This window comes from Podarcis bocagei (assembly GCF_964188305.1).
Source record: "Podarcis bocagei genome assembly, chromosome: 14".
NCBI classification, from domain to species: domain Eukaryota; kingdom Metazoa; phylum Chordata; class Lepidosauria; order Squamata; family Lacertidae; genus Podarcis; species Podarcis bocagei.
Window position 1 is genome coordinate 4,229,810 of NC_138139.1, and position 16,078 is coordinate 4,245,887.

The following is a 16,078-nucleotide window of genomic DNA, read 5'->3' on the forward strand; positions in this document are numbered from 1 at the left end:
ATGACTTTGAATATACAAAGGTGGTAATAGAGGAATATGGCTCACACACTGAGCCAATTCAAAAGTAAAAATAAACCATAATTTAGCATTATAAGGATAAACTGCAGTGAGTCTTAGGCTTGTGTATCTTCAGTGCTGCTCCAAGAAAGAGTTTGGAAGCCTTTTGCTTCCATGATAGATTAACCACAGCTTGTCATGTCATCCAAACAATAAACTGTGGCTAATTTTTACTGTGTTTTGTTGACACAAGCCAGCTTCAAAGCATGGTTTTAGAAGATGACTTGTTTCAACAAACCATCATTAAGTTTAATCACAGCTCTGGGCTTTGGTGTAATGCTGAACTGTGGCAAATCTAAAAGGGAAGAAGAGGCTTCCATTCTCATGGCTGCACTAGACATGGAGCGGGGCCTGTACGACCTCAAGGCTTGTGTGTATGACCTCATAAGTGTAAAACATTACAGGACCAGTATTAGGTAATGAAAGCTTTGAGAAAGCCCTTGTCCTGGCAGAAATATTTGAGTGGCTGACGCAAATAAACATTCATTCATTCAAGCTCATGTTTGAATCTCGAATCTTTATTTTAAAAAGAAAATATTTCAGAAACAGAAAAACAGGAGGGGCACTGGAAACCCAAAAATAAGAGTCAAAGCCTCAAAATGATGTTTGTTCTAAGTACAAAATATGTTGGAAAATATGGAAATTCCAACCCATTTCAACATATTGTCTTCAAGACAAAAAAAAGTTCCACTTACTGTGCAGTCTGTTCAGAGAAGTCACATTTTAAGCCCCCCCCCCTTTTGCTTCAATTTTCTGCACAAACCAGGTTTCTTTTAGTTGTGCCCCTCTAGAAAACTGGGTTCTTGTTTCTGTTTAATGCCAGGGTTATCTTAAAAAATATTTATTTATTTAACAAAAAATTTATACTGTTAAGCGATTTACAAGAAATATCACAATTAACAATAAAAAAACTGTTAAAACAATTTAAAACATTTACAAATTACCATATTTTTCGCCCTATAGGACGCACCGGCCCATAGGGCTCACCTAGTTTTTTGGGGGGGGGATAAAGAAAAAATATATATTCCCCCCCCCCCAGCTGCTGCCCTCCCCTGGCTTCGGGCTGCAGGCAGCTATCCGCAAGCCTTCGGAGCCCGCAGGAGTTCCCGCCGGGCTCCCCAGGCTTGCAGAAAGCTTCCTGAAGCCTGGAGCACCAACCCCTCTTGCTCTCCAGGCTTCAGTGAAAGCCTGCATTCGCTCCATAGGACGCACACACATTTCCCCTTCAATTTTGGAGGGGGAAAAGTGCATCCTATAGGGCAAAAAATACGGTAATTAAAATTAACAGTAAAAGATATTAAAACAAAGTAACATATATGTGTCTGAATAGTTTGGCCTTAAAAATGTTTTTAAACATGTGCCAAAAAGAGTACATCAAATGTGCCTGCCTAATGTCAACAACAACACCAACAACACTTTATCGGTATTAGTTCTCTTAGAGCGATTCTGGAATTAACTTTATTAATGAAGGAAATGTGAAGGCACGTGCCTTACGTTCAAGCAACAAGCTATTCCTCTGACATCTTCTACATTGCCCAACATTGGCCCATGATTGCCCAGGACTGAACTGTACAACTTGTTGGCAGTATGATTATGTAATGAACGAAGCATTAAACATGTTTAGGTGAGCCACAGTTTTGTGAAATACACTTTTTATAATGGAATTACAATGTTAAGTAATAAAATGTGCACTTGACATTTATTTTAAAGGGTTCAGCTTTGCCCCCCAACCCACATACCTGCTTTTAAAAGCACAATTTGATCATTTTGACACAGTTCCATAAAGCCATCAATGCGTTTGGCAAACTCCACCACGTACTGTATTGCTTCTGTTATTTTCACGGCACACAATTGCCACATTACCTCCCTCTGCTGTTAAAGACAAAAAAGAGTGCTATTTCCAGACTTGCTAAACCTTCTTAAGGGAATAAGTTTTGTTTTTTTAAAGCAAAGTATTAATCATTAATCTGTACAACTGATTGCCTTGTGATTTGCCTTGTGATTGCCTTGTGATTTGCATGTCAGGCTGTGTTCCCATCTTGTATTTCAATTTGTGATACGTGTGGTATGGCAATTCAAGGGGCTCATGGCAGTTTTATGCCTGCCTACAGTTTTTCTAATGCTATACTAGACTATAGATATTAAAGGCGAGTGCTACAGAGAAATAATAACAATGACTAGTTTACATAAAATTTACAATTTATGTTTTAGTTTACAAATAGGCTCTAAGAATGACATTTTGATAGTAAAACATATCTTGGATGCTTGGGTAAAACTCTTGTTCATTTCAGTGAGAGTTCTGTGTAGAATTCTACAAAATGTAGAACATAGAAGCAAAATCCACACTCTGCTCAGCTTCTTATTTAAACATCAGAAGTTGTAAGTGGAATATGTTTTACAGGCGTCCCCCCCCCCCCACTTACGCGCAATCAACTCATGTGCAACTGAGTATTTGCTTAGCACCAGGAACTAATTAAATAATTCAATTCAAACCCGGAAATGGCAGGAGATAATTGGAGAGTCTTCATGGCTTGCGAAGAGACCCTCCCCGAAGCCTGAATACACTGGAGGCACAGCAGGGCTTTGTTATGCTGCTCAGACTCCCTGCCTAAGAGCTGATGTGCAGGGTAGCACAGCAGCAGCCACATTCCCACACACCCTCCTGCCTCCTGCTGGCCCGGCCCCAGTGCTTCAATTCTAGTTGTGAATATTTTTGGAATCAGCATGTTTGGTATGGGTTGCAGAAAGGGCATTTAGAGTATTTAGAGGGTGCTCCCCACTTCACGCAATTTCACTTATGCACACAGGAGCCCAGAATGTAACCACCACATAAGTGGGGGGATGCCTGCATATTTATTACAACTCATGAATCATATCTAATGTGTGCTTTGTGTTTTGAGATAAAATATTCCTTAATCCCATTGAACAATGTTTATTTTACCAATAACTATCAGTTGTCTGTAAAATTACATTTTGGGAATGCGCTCTGGTGATATCTGATGCAAAATAATTTTACTCCCCCATTTGAGGTGTAATATATCTAAGGCATGACGGATCTTGTGACATTACATTATTTATGCAAATATACAAAGCATTCAAAATTAGAAATAAACTCTATATGGGTTTGAACCTTCAACAGAACTTAAACAGCAATGCTAGCCATATGATGTTTTACAAGGATGTGAAACTGAATACTGCTTTCCTCCGTCCATATTTGTCAGCGCATTCTCTTCTTCTGCGATAATCATATAACATTATTATATAGGCTTTAGATCCATTTGCCCAGTGCTCCAAAGCACAGCTATAACAACACAGTAAACGAAGGCAAAGGACCAAACCACGCAGGTGCATATTTGCTAAACAGGCACTCACCATGTTGGCCATAAAGCAGAATGGGGGAGTTTGCTTTGATCACGAAATGGAATGTGGGGTGGTAAGAAGAAGGAAAGTCCATTTAGTGATAAACTTAGACACCCCCCAGCCCCACTTTACAGTCAAACTGGCAGCGAGAGGTTGGCAAACACGTTTACATCTGACATGGCCCAAGAGAATATATTCCATCCACAAGAAGAATCACAACCCCTAGGGGCATGCATGAGGAAACAGAAATATACATATCAGACGGATAGCATTTTCTCTAGGGCAGCAAATCAATACTTGTTAAGAAAATTATTACTACAGTAAGTTTTCAGCTTACTCAGGGATTATGTTCTGGGGGTCACACCTAAAAGCCAAAATTGCATATAGTCAAAACACATTGGGTGCAATGCAGGGTCGCATTGCCAGTCTTCTCCCCCAAATGCCTCCCACTTTCCGTACTTACTTACTTACTTACTTCCCAAACATGTAAAGCTGAACGCACACAAGTTAAATGCCCATAAGTTGTGGGCTTACTGTATTCATGAGTGGACAAGTGATGAGGGTTTTTTTAATAGAAAACATCTACCTCTAGAGTTAAACCTTAGGGCTTAGTATAACAAGTATAGTGAATTAATCTTAATTTATCTGATGATACAGAAAAGTAATAATTAATGTTCACTACAGTTTTGCATTTGGACTATAAATGATCAAAAACAACCTCTTTATACAACCCTTGAGTATTTTTCAGGCAAATACGTAACTAGGGGACATTTTTTAAAATGTCCTTCAGGTGAGTAGTGAAGACAATTTTGTTTCATCAGGCATTTGACTTCTTTTAATTATTCTCCTAATTTTTTGTGTGTATTGTCTTTGAAAAATTGTTTTTAAGTCACCTTTCTGGGGGTGGGGAGGGTTAAGAATATAACAGAAACCCTGCCAGGTCAAAGCTAGCTAGTCTGTCATTCTGTGTTCACAGGGAGCAAGCAGATACCCATGGGAAGACCACAAAGATGACGTGGGACCAGTAGCTCTTTTCCACTGGTGCCACCCAGCATTTGGTACTCAAGAGATTTACTGACTCTGATCCCGGAGGCAGCTCACAGACATAGTGATTAGTGTCTGTTAATAGCCACACCCTCCATGAATTTCTTTAAACCCCTTTTGAAACTGTCCAGGCCATCACTATATCCTGTCGCAGCGAACTCCACAGTTTAACTGCATTATGCAAATAAGTACTTCCTTCTGTCCTGAATCTCCCCATGTCATTGCTGAAAGGAGGTATATACACTCCTTCACTTATCCATGATTTAGCCAGAAATAGTTATAAAAATAATGCTAATTTCTAAAGTGCTTTCATATGCCTATGAAAGAGATGAAATAAACGCAGAATTGCAAAGTACCTTGAAGGTATAAAAAGTAAAGGGACCCCTGACCATTAGGTCCAGTCGTGGCCGACACTGGGGTTGCGGCGCTCATCTCACTTTACTGGCCAAGGGAGCCGGCGTACAGCTTCCGGGTCATGTGGCCAGCATGACTAAGCCACTTCTGGCGAACCAGAGCAGCGCATGGAAACACCGTTTACCTTCCTGCCGGAGCGGTACCTATTTATCTACTTGCAATTTGAGGTGTTTACGAACTGCTAGGTTGGCAGCAGCAGGGACCGAGCAATGGGAGCTCACCCCGTCACGGGGATTCAAACCACCAACCTTCTAATCGGCAAGCCCTAGGCTCTGTGGTTTAACCCACAGCGCCACCCGCGTCCCTCACCAGCCCCTTTATTGAGGACAATGGTGAACATATAGCTTCAAACCAGCATAAGCATTCTGTGAGAACTTTTTGCCCACCTTCAAATACTTTGGGAGGTGGAACAACTTCAAAATCCACCCAGAGTTGAGGTTAAAGGACAGCAACATTGTGGAGATATTTGGGGAGTTGATGTTTGTGACCAGAAGGGGTACATTTACATGTAATGTCGAATCATGTTTGGGCATTATGTGAATGAGTGTGGAGGAGGCTCATGTATAGCAGTTAGTAACTTCTGATCCTTCTCTGCCTGTTCAGACGAAATAAGGATTGGAAATTATTAATGGCTGCATGAAAGAGGAGCTAGCTGCATGCGAGTTAGAGACTTCTCCACACTTATTCACGTGATACCAAACTGTGGCACCTGAATAAACTCTTGCAGCTTCACACCAGCTCAGGTAATACTTTTGTGGACTATAGATGCTGTCTCCCCCCACCAAAAATTCTTCCTGGGAAACAGTTGGGAGTAACAAATTACTTTCCTGCCCTCCCCACTGCTTCCCACCGTCACAGGGAGAACTGAAGTAGAGGCAGCTCCCCGTTTACACACGTTCAAGATGTGTGCGATCGTATATATATACATCGCGCCGAATCCGGAAGTGACCCAGAAATGTCATAAATGTCTGAAGTGTCACTAAAAGGGCAGGGTGGGGCGGAACACGGTGTTTGCAGGCTTTTTCAATGGGGTTCAATTATAATCGATTTCACTGACGCACGTCATAATTCCCACATAAACAGGAGGCTGCCTATACTGAATCTGGAGATGCTATGGTTATTCAAACATAGGATCTCCTTAGACCCGAGAGATTCTAATGGTTTCGTAGTTTGTTTCTCCCAGTGATGAAGAAACAAACACAACGCCTGTTATTGATCTTTTGCTGTGGTGGGTAGAGGAAGTGTACAAATAGGCTAAACAGGACGCTGGTTATCCTGAGGCTCAAACAACATGTGGTGTTGCATGAATCTTTTAAGAACCCAAAAAACTAAACAGTAACCACTAGGGGGGTATGTTGGAAATAGGCAGTACAACTCACTACACACACACACACACACACACACACACACGACAATCATTTAAAACTGATTCTCAGATTGCACAAAATGCTGTAGTCCAAGAAGTGTTTTAGAATGGGCAATTAAAAAAATGCTGTGTGCCATTTTAGCATGTTTACCAAGATAAATACCTTGCTCTGGTAGTTCTCAATTTCTTCCTGTAGAAAAGTTTGCCATGTTATTTGCTGCAACTCCTCCCTCAAGTACTGGCAAGTTTCCATGTGTGATTTGGAAATGTTCTGTGCGAGATGTTCTAAAACAGAATGAGCAAGAAGTGGCATGCATTTTAAAAAAAGGCCATTCTCAACTTTCATTGTACATGTTCTGTCTAGCCAATCATTAAACTATAGATGTTTTCAACACTAAATTTGTACACTAAATTCTAACACCCATTTCCATTTCCTTTTATTTCCATTTTTAAAAATTATCACTGATTCTCACCCCTGTAGGGGAGAGGTTACTAGTTTTGATCTGGATTCTCAGGAGATTATATTGGCTAAGTCAGTCTCTCAGCCTCAACAAATGAACATAGAAAGCCGCCTTATTCAAGAGTCAGATGATTGGTTTATCTAACCCAGTACTGGCAGTTCTGCCTTGGGGTGGTTCCAACTAAGTGTTCAGAATGGAATTTCCATGCTTTGTTTACTTGATGTTTTAAGGGCGTACACATGATGCTATCATTCAATCATCATCCTGTATTTTCCCTATATTTTCCCTTTTTTTCTCAAACTGCCTATTTAAAAAGCAAACTGGAAGAAGCAGAAGCTCCACAGGTAAAGATACTTTCTAGCACCACACTCCCAAATTTTTTATATGGGCAATGACTTTATGGGGAAACGAACAAATTAATCATAACATTTGCGGTGGATGACATTTCTTTAAACCTTTGTTTTTTAAAAAAATATTTTGGTTACCACTCAAAAGCTTCTCCATCTCTATTTTCTGAAAATGAAAGAAATGTGTAGTGCTTTAGCACCTTCTCTTTCATAAAAAAGCTGGGAAATTGTTTAGATTTTTTTTTTAAGGCTCATAAAATGGCACCCACCACACAGGTTATAGTGAATGTATGCTGAGCTGCAGGTGACCCTTTTCACAGCCGCAATATTCTCTCCACTTGAGTGGCCAGAACATAATGTGATGCACAATACTCCCAATAGTGTGGAAAGTCAGCTGTGATTCTGCTCATAGCTTACAATGGAAGAACAATGAATGGGTAGCACTTTGGGCCACTTGTCTAAAAGCAGCCTCTCCAAGGTCTCAGGCAGAAGCATCCCCCCCCCCAGCACCAGCTACTAGAAACTATTTTAACTTGAAATTTCAAGGCAAAACTTCCAGTATTAGAAACTATGTGTTCTACTATAAGTTTTGAGTAATGGTCCCTGCTCAACTCAAAAGGTATGTGGTATTAACAGCACTTCACTCAAAGGGTTATTGTGATACTTTAAATATTTTCACACCTATCTACTATTATCTCATTCAATTTTTCTTTGGAAGACATTCTATGCAGCCAAAACACCAAAGAGTCTTGTGGCACCTTGAAGAGGTGGGTTCATGTATGATATGAAATGTAAAACATAGGTTTGAATTCTGATTTCTAACTGGAGTCAGCTATTTTTTTGCCTATATATATAGATATAGATATATATACAGCATCCAGATGTCTGGGCCAATTAGCCAACCTGGTCAGGGATGATGAGAGTTCTTCATAATATGGAGCTGGGAAAGGCACTTTTATATCAACTGTTTCTGGGTAAATAAAAAAGCTTTTTGACACATTACTAAATATTTTATGAAACGAGAGCACAAACCTTTATAATTACTGCAACAAATCAATGTTTGTTTACTGAAGAAAGTCCTCACAGTTTTCTACACATGCTAGACATGAACAAGTGCACTTTTGAGGAAAGCACTCATTAATAAAGATCTGTGAACATACAGTGATCTATCATTTCTTGAAGATAAAATCCATCTGTGTAATATGGATGGATAGGAATTCACAATGCTTTCAGTTTTTATAGACTGGGCTTTTAGTGGTTTTCAAAAGTTTTTTCCTGTATTTCAAAAATGACACGGAAGTATAGGCTAACAAAGAACATGTACTATATTTCCTTGAATGCACACATTTTTTTGGCCAAATTACGTTGTGAAAATTAGGGTTGCGAAAATTAGGGTGCCCATTAGATTTGATGGCGTATTTACATTTGCCAGCAAATACCTTTTGGTTTCAAGGTTTTGAAAATTGAGGTGCATATTAGATTTGCTGGGGCATTAGATTCACGTAAATATAAGATCTCTCGTGCCCACTAACTGTTTCTTTTATTTTCATCCCAGAATATGTGAAATAAGATTTCATTTTAGTGTGGAATAGGAGAGTGCTACTGCTACTTTGATAGCAAAAAAAAAAAAGAAGCACAAAAGAGGGATGGGTTGGTAAACTCTCCACTGCTCTTCATGCACAAGTTGTTATTAAGGTTCTTTTCACACATGACAGATCCTTTTCACAACTCCCGACAAAGTTGACTTCCTTTAGCTGTTACTTTGAGAGAGAACCACATCTAACTCGTCCTCAGCACGTACTAGATAACTCTCACCACAAATGGAGAAAACACGGTTTTGAGTTACCCAGATTTACCCTGGTGAGTTGCCAGTTCTGGAGCTCTTAAGGGAAGCAGACAGACAGATCTAAACTTCTGGAGTGCAATTCTTTCCAAAGTTTTTATGTGCAAGCCCAAGTAAATGAATAGGAGCTGTGCAGGAGTACAACAGTAAGTTACGTCTCATTTTAGTAGGAGAAATATTTAGATTTTTCACATCAGACACCAAATAGTCTTGGGCTGATGTTTCTGCTACCAGTGTTTTACATTTCCTTGCCATTTAACTTATTTTTTTCTGCTTTACACTCTTGGCAGGTATATGCCACCTGAATATCACACTTCATGCATCTGATAAAATGGACTTCAGTCCATGAAAGCATGTACTGCAAAGAATTTATTATTCTTTAATGTGTCAAAACACTCTTTGTTACTTGGTAAGTTAGCCCTCTTTATAAAATTATTACTTCCCAATTAAACATGTGCTTTACATCATTTTCAGCTATATACTGAGGCTGGCTATTTATTAAAGAAATTAATGAATAACTAAATAAATACTGTATGCTCTGGTCACCTTTGGGGGGGAAATCATTATACTGTAATCAAATGAAAAATTCATGTAACTTACCATTGTTTAGTACAGTCTTGCAGATAAACAATATACCAGCCTTGCTAACTTACACAAACTTTGTAATGGGTGTCTGTGATCCAGACCCAGATCTAGCATAGCATAGAACAGTCTTTCTCAAGCGTGGAGCCCGAGAGGTTCCTGAATTACAACTCCTAGCATCCCTGATCACTGTCCAGGCTGGCTAGGAATGATGGGAGTTGCAGTCCAACAACATCTAGGGACCCAAGGTTGAAAAAGGCCAGAATAGCAGTTAGACTGTTGAACAAGGATTAAAATCCCCACTCCAGCCATTAGGTTCACTGGATATACTTGGGCCAGGCACTCTCTCTCAGTCTAGCCTACCTCACAGAGTTGTTGCCAAGGATAAATGAGACAGTCCTTGAAGGAAAGGCAGAATAGGAATGGAAATAATAAATACAATAAAAAAACCTGTTAGTCATCTCAGGGGACTGACTAACAGCAAGTCTGGTTTATTGGAATTCAGACCTAGACCAAGATTATGGACTTGATGAGCCCCATCAGTGCTGCCTTAGTCAAGGGGGCAATGCACTTCCAGAAAGAGCAGCCCTCACAGTTACAGCCATACACAAAACACAAAAGGTGACATGTAGTTTCAGTGATGAAAAGCCACAAAGTCATTGTTCTTAATCCAAAGGATAGCTACTACAGCAACCACATGGAAATTTCCCCCTCTTTTGTCATTACCTAATTCTGCCATGGACACAGTAGGAGAAGTCTCTCCGTTTGTAAAAGAGCAGTAAGGAAAGAAGCCCGATGCAGGTGTGTAGTCACATATCGGTTCTGGTTTGATTCCATTAATATCAAGCCCCGACTGATCTGGAGAAGGCTGTATGTCTAAGTAGAAGCTGCTAACGGCAGAGTCTGCTTTGCTACCTTCAGGGGTATGCCCATCAATGTAATTACTGAGGTCATCGTGCAGTTCTGTGAGCCCATTGGTAGTGATATTGTATGTTGGCGTCAATGGCTCTGCCTCGCCGGGTTGCTGTTGGTGATCTCGCTGCTGTTGCTGCATCCGGTGTTTCTGCACTTCTGCATACAAGCTGTCCCTCTGCTTTTTTGACATTCGACCAAACTTTACAGCTGAAATATATCCATAAGCAATATATTTTATCATCACCACCAGCTGCAGCAGTAAAATGCTATGTTAGGACACATCATATGTAAGTCTTGAGTAGCTACTAAGCAGTTCACAACATCACTACAACACACTTTTGCTTGATCCTACAGGTGAAGTCATATATTAGAAGGTGAGAAGTTAGGTATTATCCTATTGGGTCAGCCTCTTGAATAGGTAAGTCATGTGTAATATACTTAGGGCATGTATGAGCAATAGAAGAATTTAAGGAGATGGCTTTTAGGCCATCATCAGAAGGGCAATTTTAATAAGAAAAATAATGAACATGATTAGATTTCAATCGTAGGGGCAAATATATTTAATTTGCATAATAGTCTGTTCCATATTTGGGCTTCCTTGGTGCAAAATGCAGAGTTTCTTTTACTTAAGAGAAGTTATGACTTTGATGTTGGCCTGTCATCCAAGAGAGGAGTATTTAACCCTTCCTATGGTGACACTGACATCTCTTAGCAGCAGGATTTCATAGTCTCTGTACCAGTAATGGGGGAGGAAGAAGGTGGAGGGAATGTAAAGATTGGTTGGAGGAAGAAAAATACAGGACAGCCATAACGTTGTATGAATGGAATAAGGAATGTGAAAGAAAATTAAAGTAGAGCTGTCCTAGTGACACCAGTAAGAAAGGCAGGCATTTACTCTGTGTGTCGTGTGACTGTGTAAGCAGCAGCAAAACAAAACCCTGGAAGCCACCAGCTGCATCAGTCCAAAGTAAATTCAGTGACTTATGAGGCACAGTATATTTCAAGACAAATATTTTAAGAATGGGATGAGCAAGCAGAAAGCTAAGGAGTGTCGCACATACAAGACAGCTGACCTGAACTAGTAAAGCTCACCATCTCGAGACATCCCCACAGCAAGGCATTTCTGTAAACGACAGTGTTGGCAACGGTTTCTACTGGTTCGATCAATTAAACAGTTCTTCTGTCGGGGACAGGAATAGGTGGCGTTACTTTGCTGACTCCTCCTGAAAAAGCCCTGTAGCACAATGACAAAAGGCAAGAGGAAGATTTATCGATGGCTGAATCCAAAGTGGTCGCACACGACAATTGCATTGAAAGGACACCTTCTTTCAGCTAAATTCTTATCGAGCAAAATCAAGAGTATATTTTTTATTCCATTTTGTTACAAAATATAAAATACTTCACAGTGTATGATTATATATTTGAATAGGTTCAGTAATAAAAATTATTTCAAATACATTTTATATATAAATATGTAGGAATAATATTAGAAAATGTTAGGGCATTTCAGCTGTATCCAAATGAGGGCTGGAGAACCCATATATTTTCTCAACTGAATGTCTTGGTGAGAAATCACAGTTTTTAAGAGATGAAAGTGATTTAAAGAGGCATTGCTTCCCATTGTATACACACAATTGCCCCAAAATGACTCTGTAGGACTTTGAAATTATACAAACAGCAGCAACCTAAAAGAGGCAAAGCAGAGATAAGCTTACACACACCACTGCTTCTTCCTCTTGCCTGCCATGCCTGCTGTTAGCAAAGTCACTTAAAATAATGCAGATGGAGTCCAGATAGAAGTCCTTACTGAAGAAACTTAACAAAATGCTGTATAATTTGAAGAGAAACACAGAGGTTTAGTCTCTCTTCCCTCAGGCCTTCTACATAGCAGGAAGACATATTCAACTCAACTTACTGAGGATAAGCTGCCTCAGAACTACACATCTCATCAGAGCACACGTTACTGCAGTCAGGATCATGCCACTGACTGGTTGCTAATTGACATCTCTCCCTGCCCCACTCATGGCTAGTTGCCTGTAAGTAACCCTTAGGTTGCACACCGAATGATCTCTGCTGTTGCTTTCCCCCTCCTTGCCCACAGCTACCACAAAACAGCTGGCCTTCTGGATCATTTTCCTGAGGGCCACACACCTCCTTCAGACACGGCTCGCTCAGCCCAAAGGACAGGCTCCTCAGTGTATCCAGCCTTAGGGGTGGTGGACTGCTGAGGATCAGGGGAGAAATGAACTGATTGTGAAAGGTCAAATCCAGCGACAGCCACAACACTGTTTTCACTACCAGAGCTGAGAGCAAACCCCGATTTGATTGGGACTGACAAATATCTGACCAATTTAAGGGTATTGTGTTTTCGTTTATGCCACTATAAATACTGAAAACATGGTATGAATGACACACAAATCAGCAGTGGTTTAGGTTGGAAAAAATACACACCGATAATGCCCCCAACAGATTAAATCTTACAAAGTGTGCCTTTCATTTCCTAGTCAGTCTGAATGTACAATTTCTACAAAAAGCTAAATTTAATGGCATTAATGGGAGTTTTCATAAAACCTATTAATAGCATCAGTGAAGTGTTCTGTTTAGTTTCCTTCTTCAAAGAAGAAATAAATAAATGTTCATCCATGTCTTGTGAGTGGCAGTTAATGCTCCTCTCACCATTGGTTTCTGAGCCTGCCAGAAACTTGAACTACTAAGCTCATATTTTGTCTTTTGACAATTTTCATTTAATGAATTGATTCCTACAGTTCATTAACATGCCCACTTCTGTATACACATATGTCTTAATTAGCTGCTCATTGGCTGTTTAATTACAAGAAAACAGCTGACAGCTGCCTTGTTGCATCCTAATGACAGACACTCTGGAAGGGATACACACCAGTCTGTGACAGCAAAGATTTATTCATAATACCATGATTTATTGCTAACACTTACACATTTCCACGTATCATTACACTTTGCAATATTCTAGTAATTGCCAATTAGGAATCAGAGAATTGGTCTCCCCTGGCCGCCCCCCCATACCCTCTCATTCTTTTGCATTTTATAAACTGAACTCACTGAATTTATTTTTAAAACAAACAAAAATCAAAAACACACACATTCTGACTGTAGAAATCTGCATTCTTGCTCTCATAAATTTGGGGTTATATAGCAAATAGTTTTTAAGTATTTTACTCAGAATCCTTGATTCCAGGTGGGTGGAACATCAGTGACTGTTTATTGCTGTGATTCTGGAGCAGTTTGCTTCAGTTTTGAATGGTCTTACTATTTTTACGAGTATCCTAGCTTTTGTCAGGCATTCAATATGTATTTGTGAAAGGGCTGTGAAGGGTTGTATGCATACAGACATCTAGGTGTTAGGACTAGGCTGTCTGTCAGAGCCCCTTCACACATGCAAGAAGGCCTGAAGAGGACTCCTGTGGTTCACTATTGTGAGTTTAACCTTTACAAAACAAGACTGCATATTTAAGTAATATCTTAATGTTTTGATAGTTAAGATAGCCAAACAAACAAACAAAGTATGCGCTCTTACTTAAGAGCATAAGAAGTGCCTTCCTGGATCAGACCAGAGGCAATCTTCTTCTCACCTTCTCACCCAGCTGAGTGGCTGGTTTATTGTGACACGAATCTCTGTAGGCAATAGCCCGGCTGAAAGTTTCATGCAGCAAATGGGCCAGGTGGGTTGCCTATACATCTCTTATTCTTAATCCCCTTTATCCCGTGGAGCACTATCCATCAAATCAATATCCGTGGGATTGAAACCCCCAACTGGAAGAGCATCTTTTCCCTGGCATGATTGTTGCCATAGACAAAATTCCAGGCATGTTTGCAAACCATGCAAACAATATTATTATTATTATTATTATTATTATTATTATTAGGCCTCCCAAGTGAAATGCAGCAAAAAACAATTTTACTGCCACAGAAATCTAGTAAGGGCAGTCCTCCTTGCCAGAAGAAATGGAGCATGTTTTCAAATAAAAAACCCAGTATGAACAGTGAATGTGCACCAAACTTCTAGAAACTAATTCAATGGTTCCCAATTAGGGGTGCAGCCCCATCCCTTGCCTCCCCCCAACTATTTTTTGTCATTTTTGCATGGTAATTTCACAAATTTTATGGTCTGTTTTACCACTGTGCGATTTTTCAATATTGGCAAAAATCAGTTTTGAAATCACACCTCAGTAACAATTTTGACCCGGCAATACGCAGGAATATATTGCTCCTCACTCGAGGGGGAACAGGGCAGCCGATTTCAAGGCACTGCCAATATCACACAATGATCTCAGCCAGATCTGAGCTGACATCACTTCAAGGCACTGTAGCACTACCTTCTCCTGGAAAGCAGCAGCAGCAGCCACAATGGATGTGTATCTTCACCAGCTGCCACCACTGGCTGCCCAGCTGCCTATCCCCCCCAAAAAAAACCATGTTGTGGAGGTGACTCCGCTCCCCCCCACCCCCAAAAAATATCTGTGGCTGCTCCTTCCCTCATCCCCACACCTGATCTCCAATTTCAGACACTGTGATATAACGGAATATTGCGATGTTTAGCTGCTGGTATATCACAATGTTGAAAATGAGGTATTTCTCAGCCCAAGTCTGTTTTCAGTATACCTAAAATCATTTGCTTATTAGGGGCTACCCCACATTTTGTTCAAAAAATTGTTTTGCAGAGGTAACTACCATAGAGTCAGCAGCGTAGTAAGCTGCTGGGGCACTTGGGGCAGGGCGTGCTGCCCATGGGGACGGGGCAAGCTGGGGCAGCGCTGCTGAGCGGCAGTGTGCATGTAGCCTCCCTCCAGCAGGAGGGTGCCTCTGGCGAGTGCCACGGTGTGGCAGCTCTGGCCCCTGCAATCACTCGGCTGAGAGGGAGGTGGCAGGTGAACGCAAGCCCCACACTGCTTTTTTTGGGCAGCGTGGTGCCTGCAGACGCCGCAGCCATCACATCACCCCCAGGAGAGATGCCGGGCTCAGGTGTGCTGCAGGTCCAGCGCTGCTTGCAGGGCCAGCACATGACAGTTGTATCCTTCTCAGCCACCCTCTAGCAGCTGGTGGAGGGACGCAGGAGCTCAGCGCACTAAGAGCCAGCCCTGGGCCGTGCTGCTTTAGGGAGCGGTGTGCCGGGCTCTGGGGTGCTTGGACTTGTGCTTCCCTTTGGACTCCAGTGTGCTGCCCCCAGGATAAGTGCTGCCCAGGGTGCCCCGCCCCCTAGCTATGCTAGGGCATAGAGTTATCAAAATTTCAAAAGTAGGGGGTCCATAGCTTGGCTTCTGAAAAATAGGGGGTCCTCAGTAATTCGCTAATTGGGAAACACTGATCTAACCTATGTAGCCATGACCTGATAGACTTGCTGTGATTGACATGGTGAATAACAAGCCCCCCCCACGCCCCACATACAATCCTGCACATATATAATGCACTAGACCACGGGAAGCATTAAAGTCTGTGGAAGTCTTGCCAGGGGAAGGCTGGAGCAGGGAAGCAACAGCGCTGTGATAACAGGGGACTCCGGTTCAGAAATAAGTTTCAGGAGAGCAGTGAGGGAACAGACTAGCCCAGGTGGTGAGGCTGCTGGGAAAACGGGAATCAAGGAAGAGGCAGAGGGCCTAACTGCACGGTACATTAATGATGGGATTAGTCAGTTTTTTAATTATTTGTTATTATT

At 41.1% G+C, this 16,078-nt stretch overlaps 1 protein-coding gene across 7 annotated transcripts in view; it reads right to left on the bottom strand.

The window, feature by feature from the left end:
* Positions 1–16,078, bottom strand: part of RORA (RAR related orphan receptor A) — a gene marked incomplete at its 5' end in the record, with an annotated part of 381,112 nt that overhangs the window by 21,144 nt on the left and 343,890 nt on the right. For 6 of the 7 annotated variants that reach the window (XM_081170616.1, XM_081170621.1, XM_081170622.1 and 3 more), the window contains 4 exons: positions 1,797–1,929; positions 6,405–6,526; positions 10,201–10,596; positions 11,482–11,623. In XM_081170616.1, coding sequence (XP_081026742.1) covers positions 1,797–1,929; positions 6,405–6,526; positions 10,201–10,596; positions 11,482–11,623 — 793 coding nt within the window. The remainder of the gene's footprint in view (positions 1–1,796; positions 1,930–6,404; positions 6,527–10,200; positions 10,597–11,481; positions 11,624–16,078) is intronic. The other variant, XM_081170619.1, reaches the window with a different exon arrangement.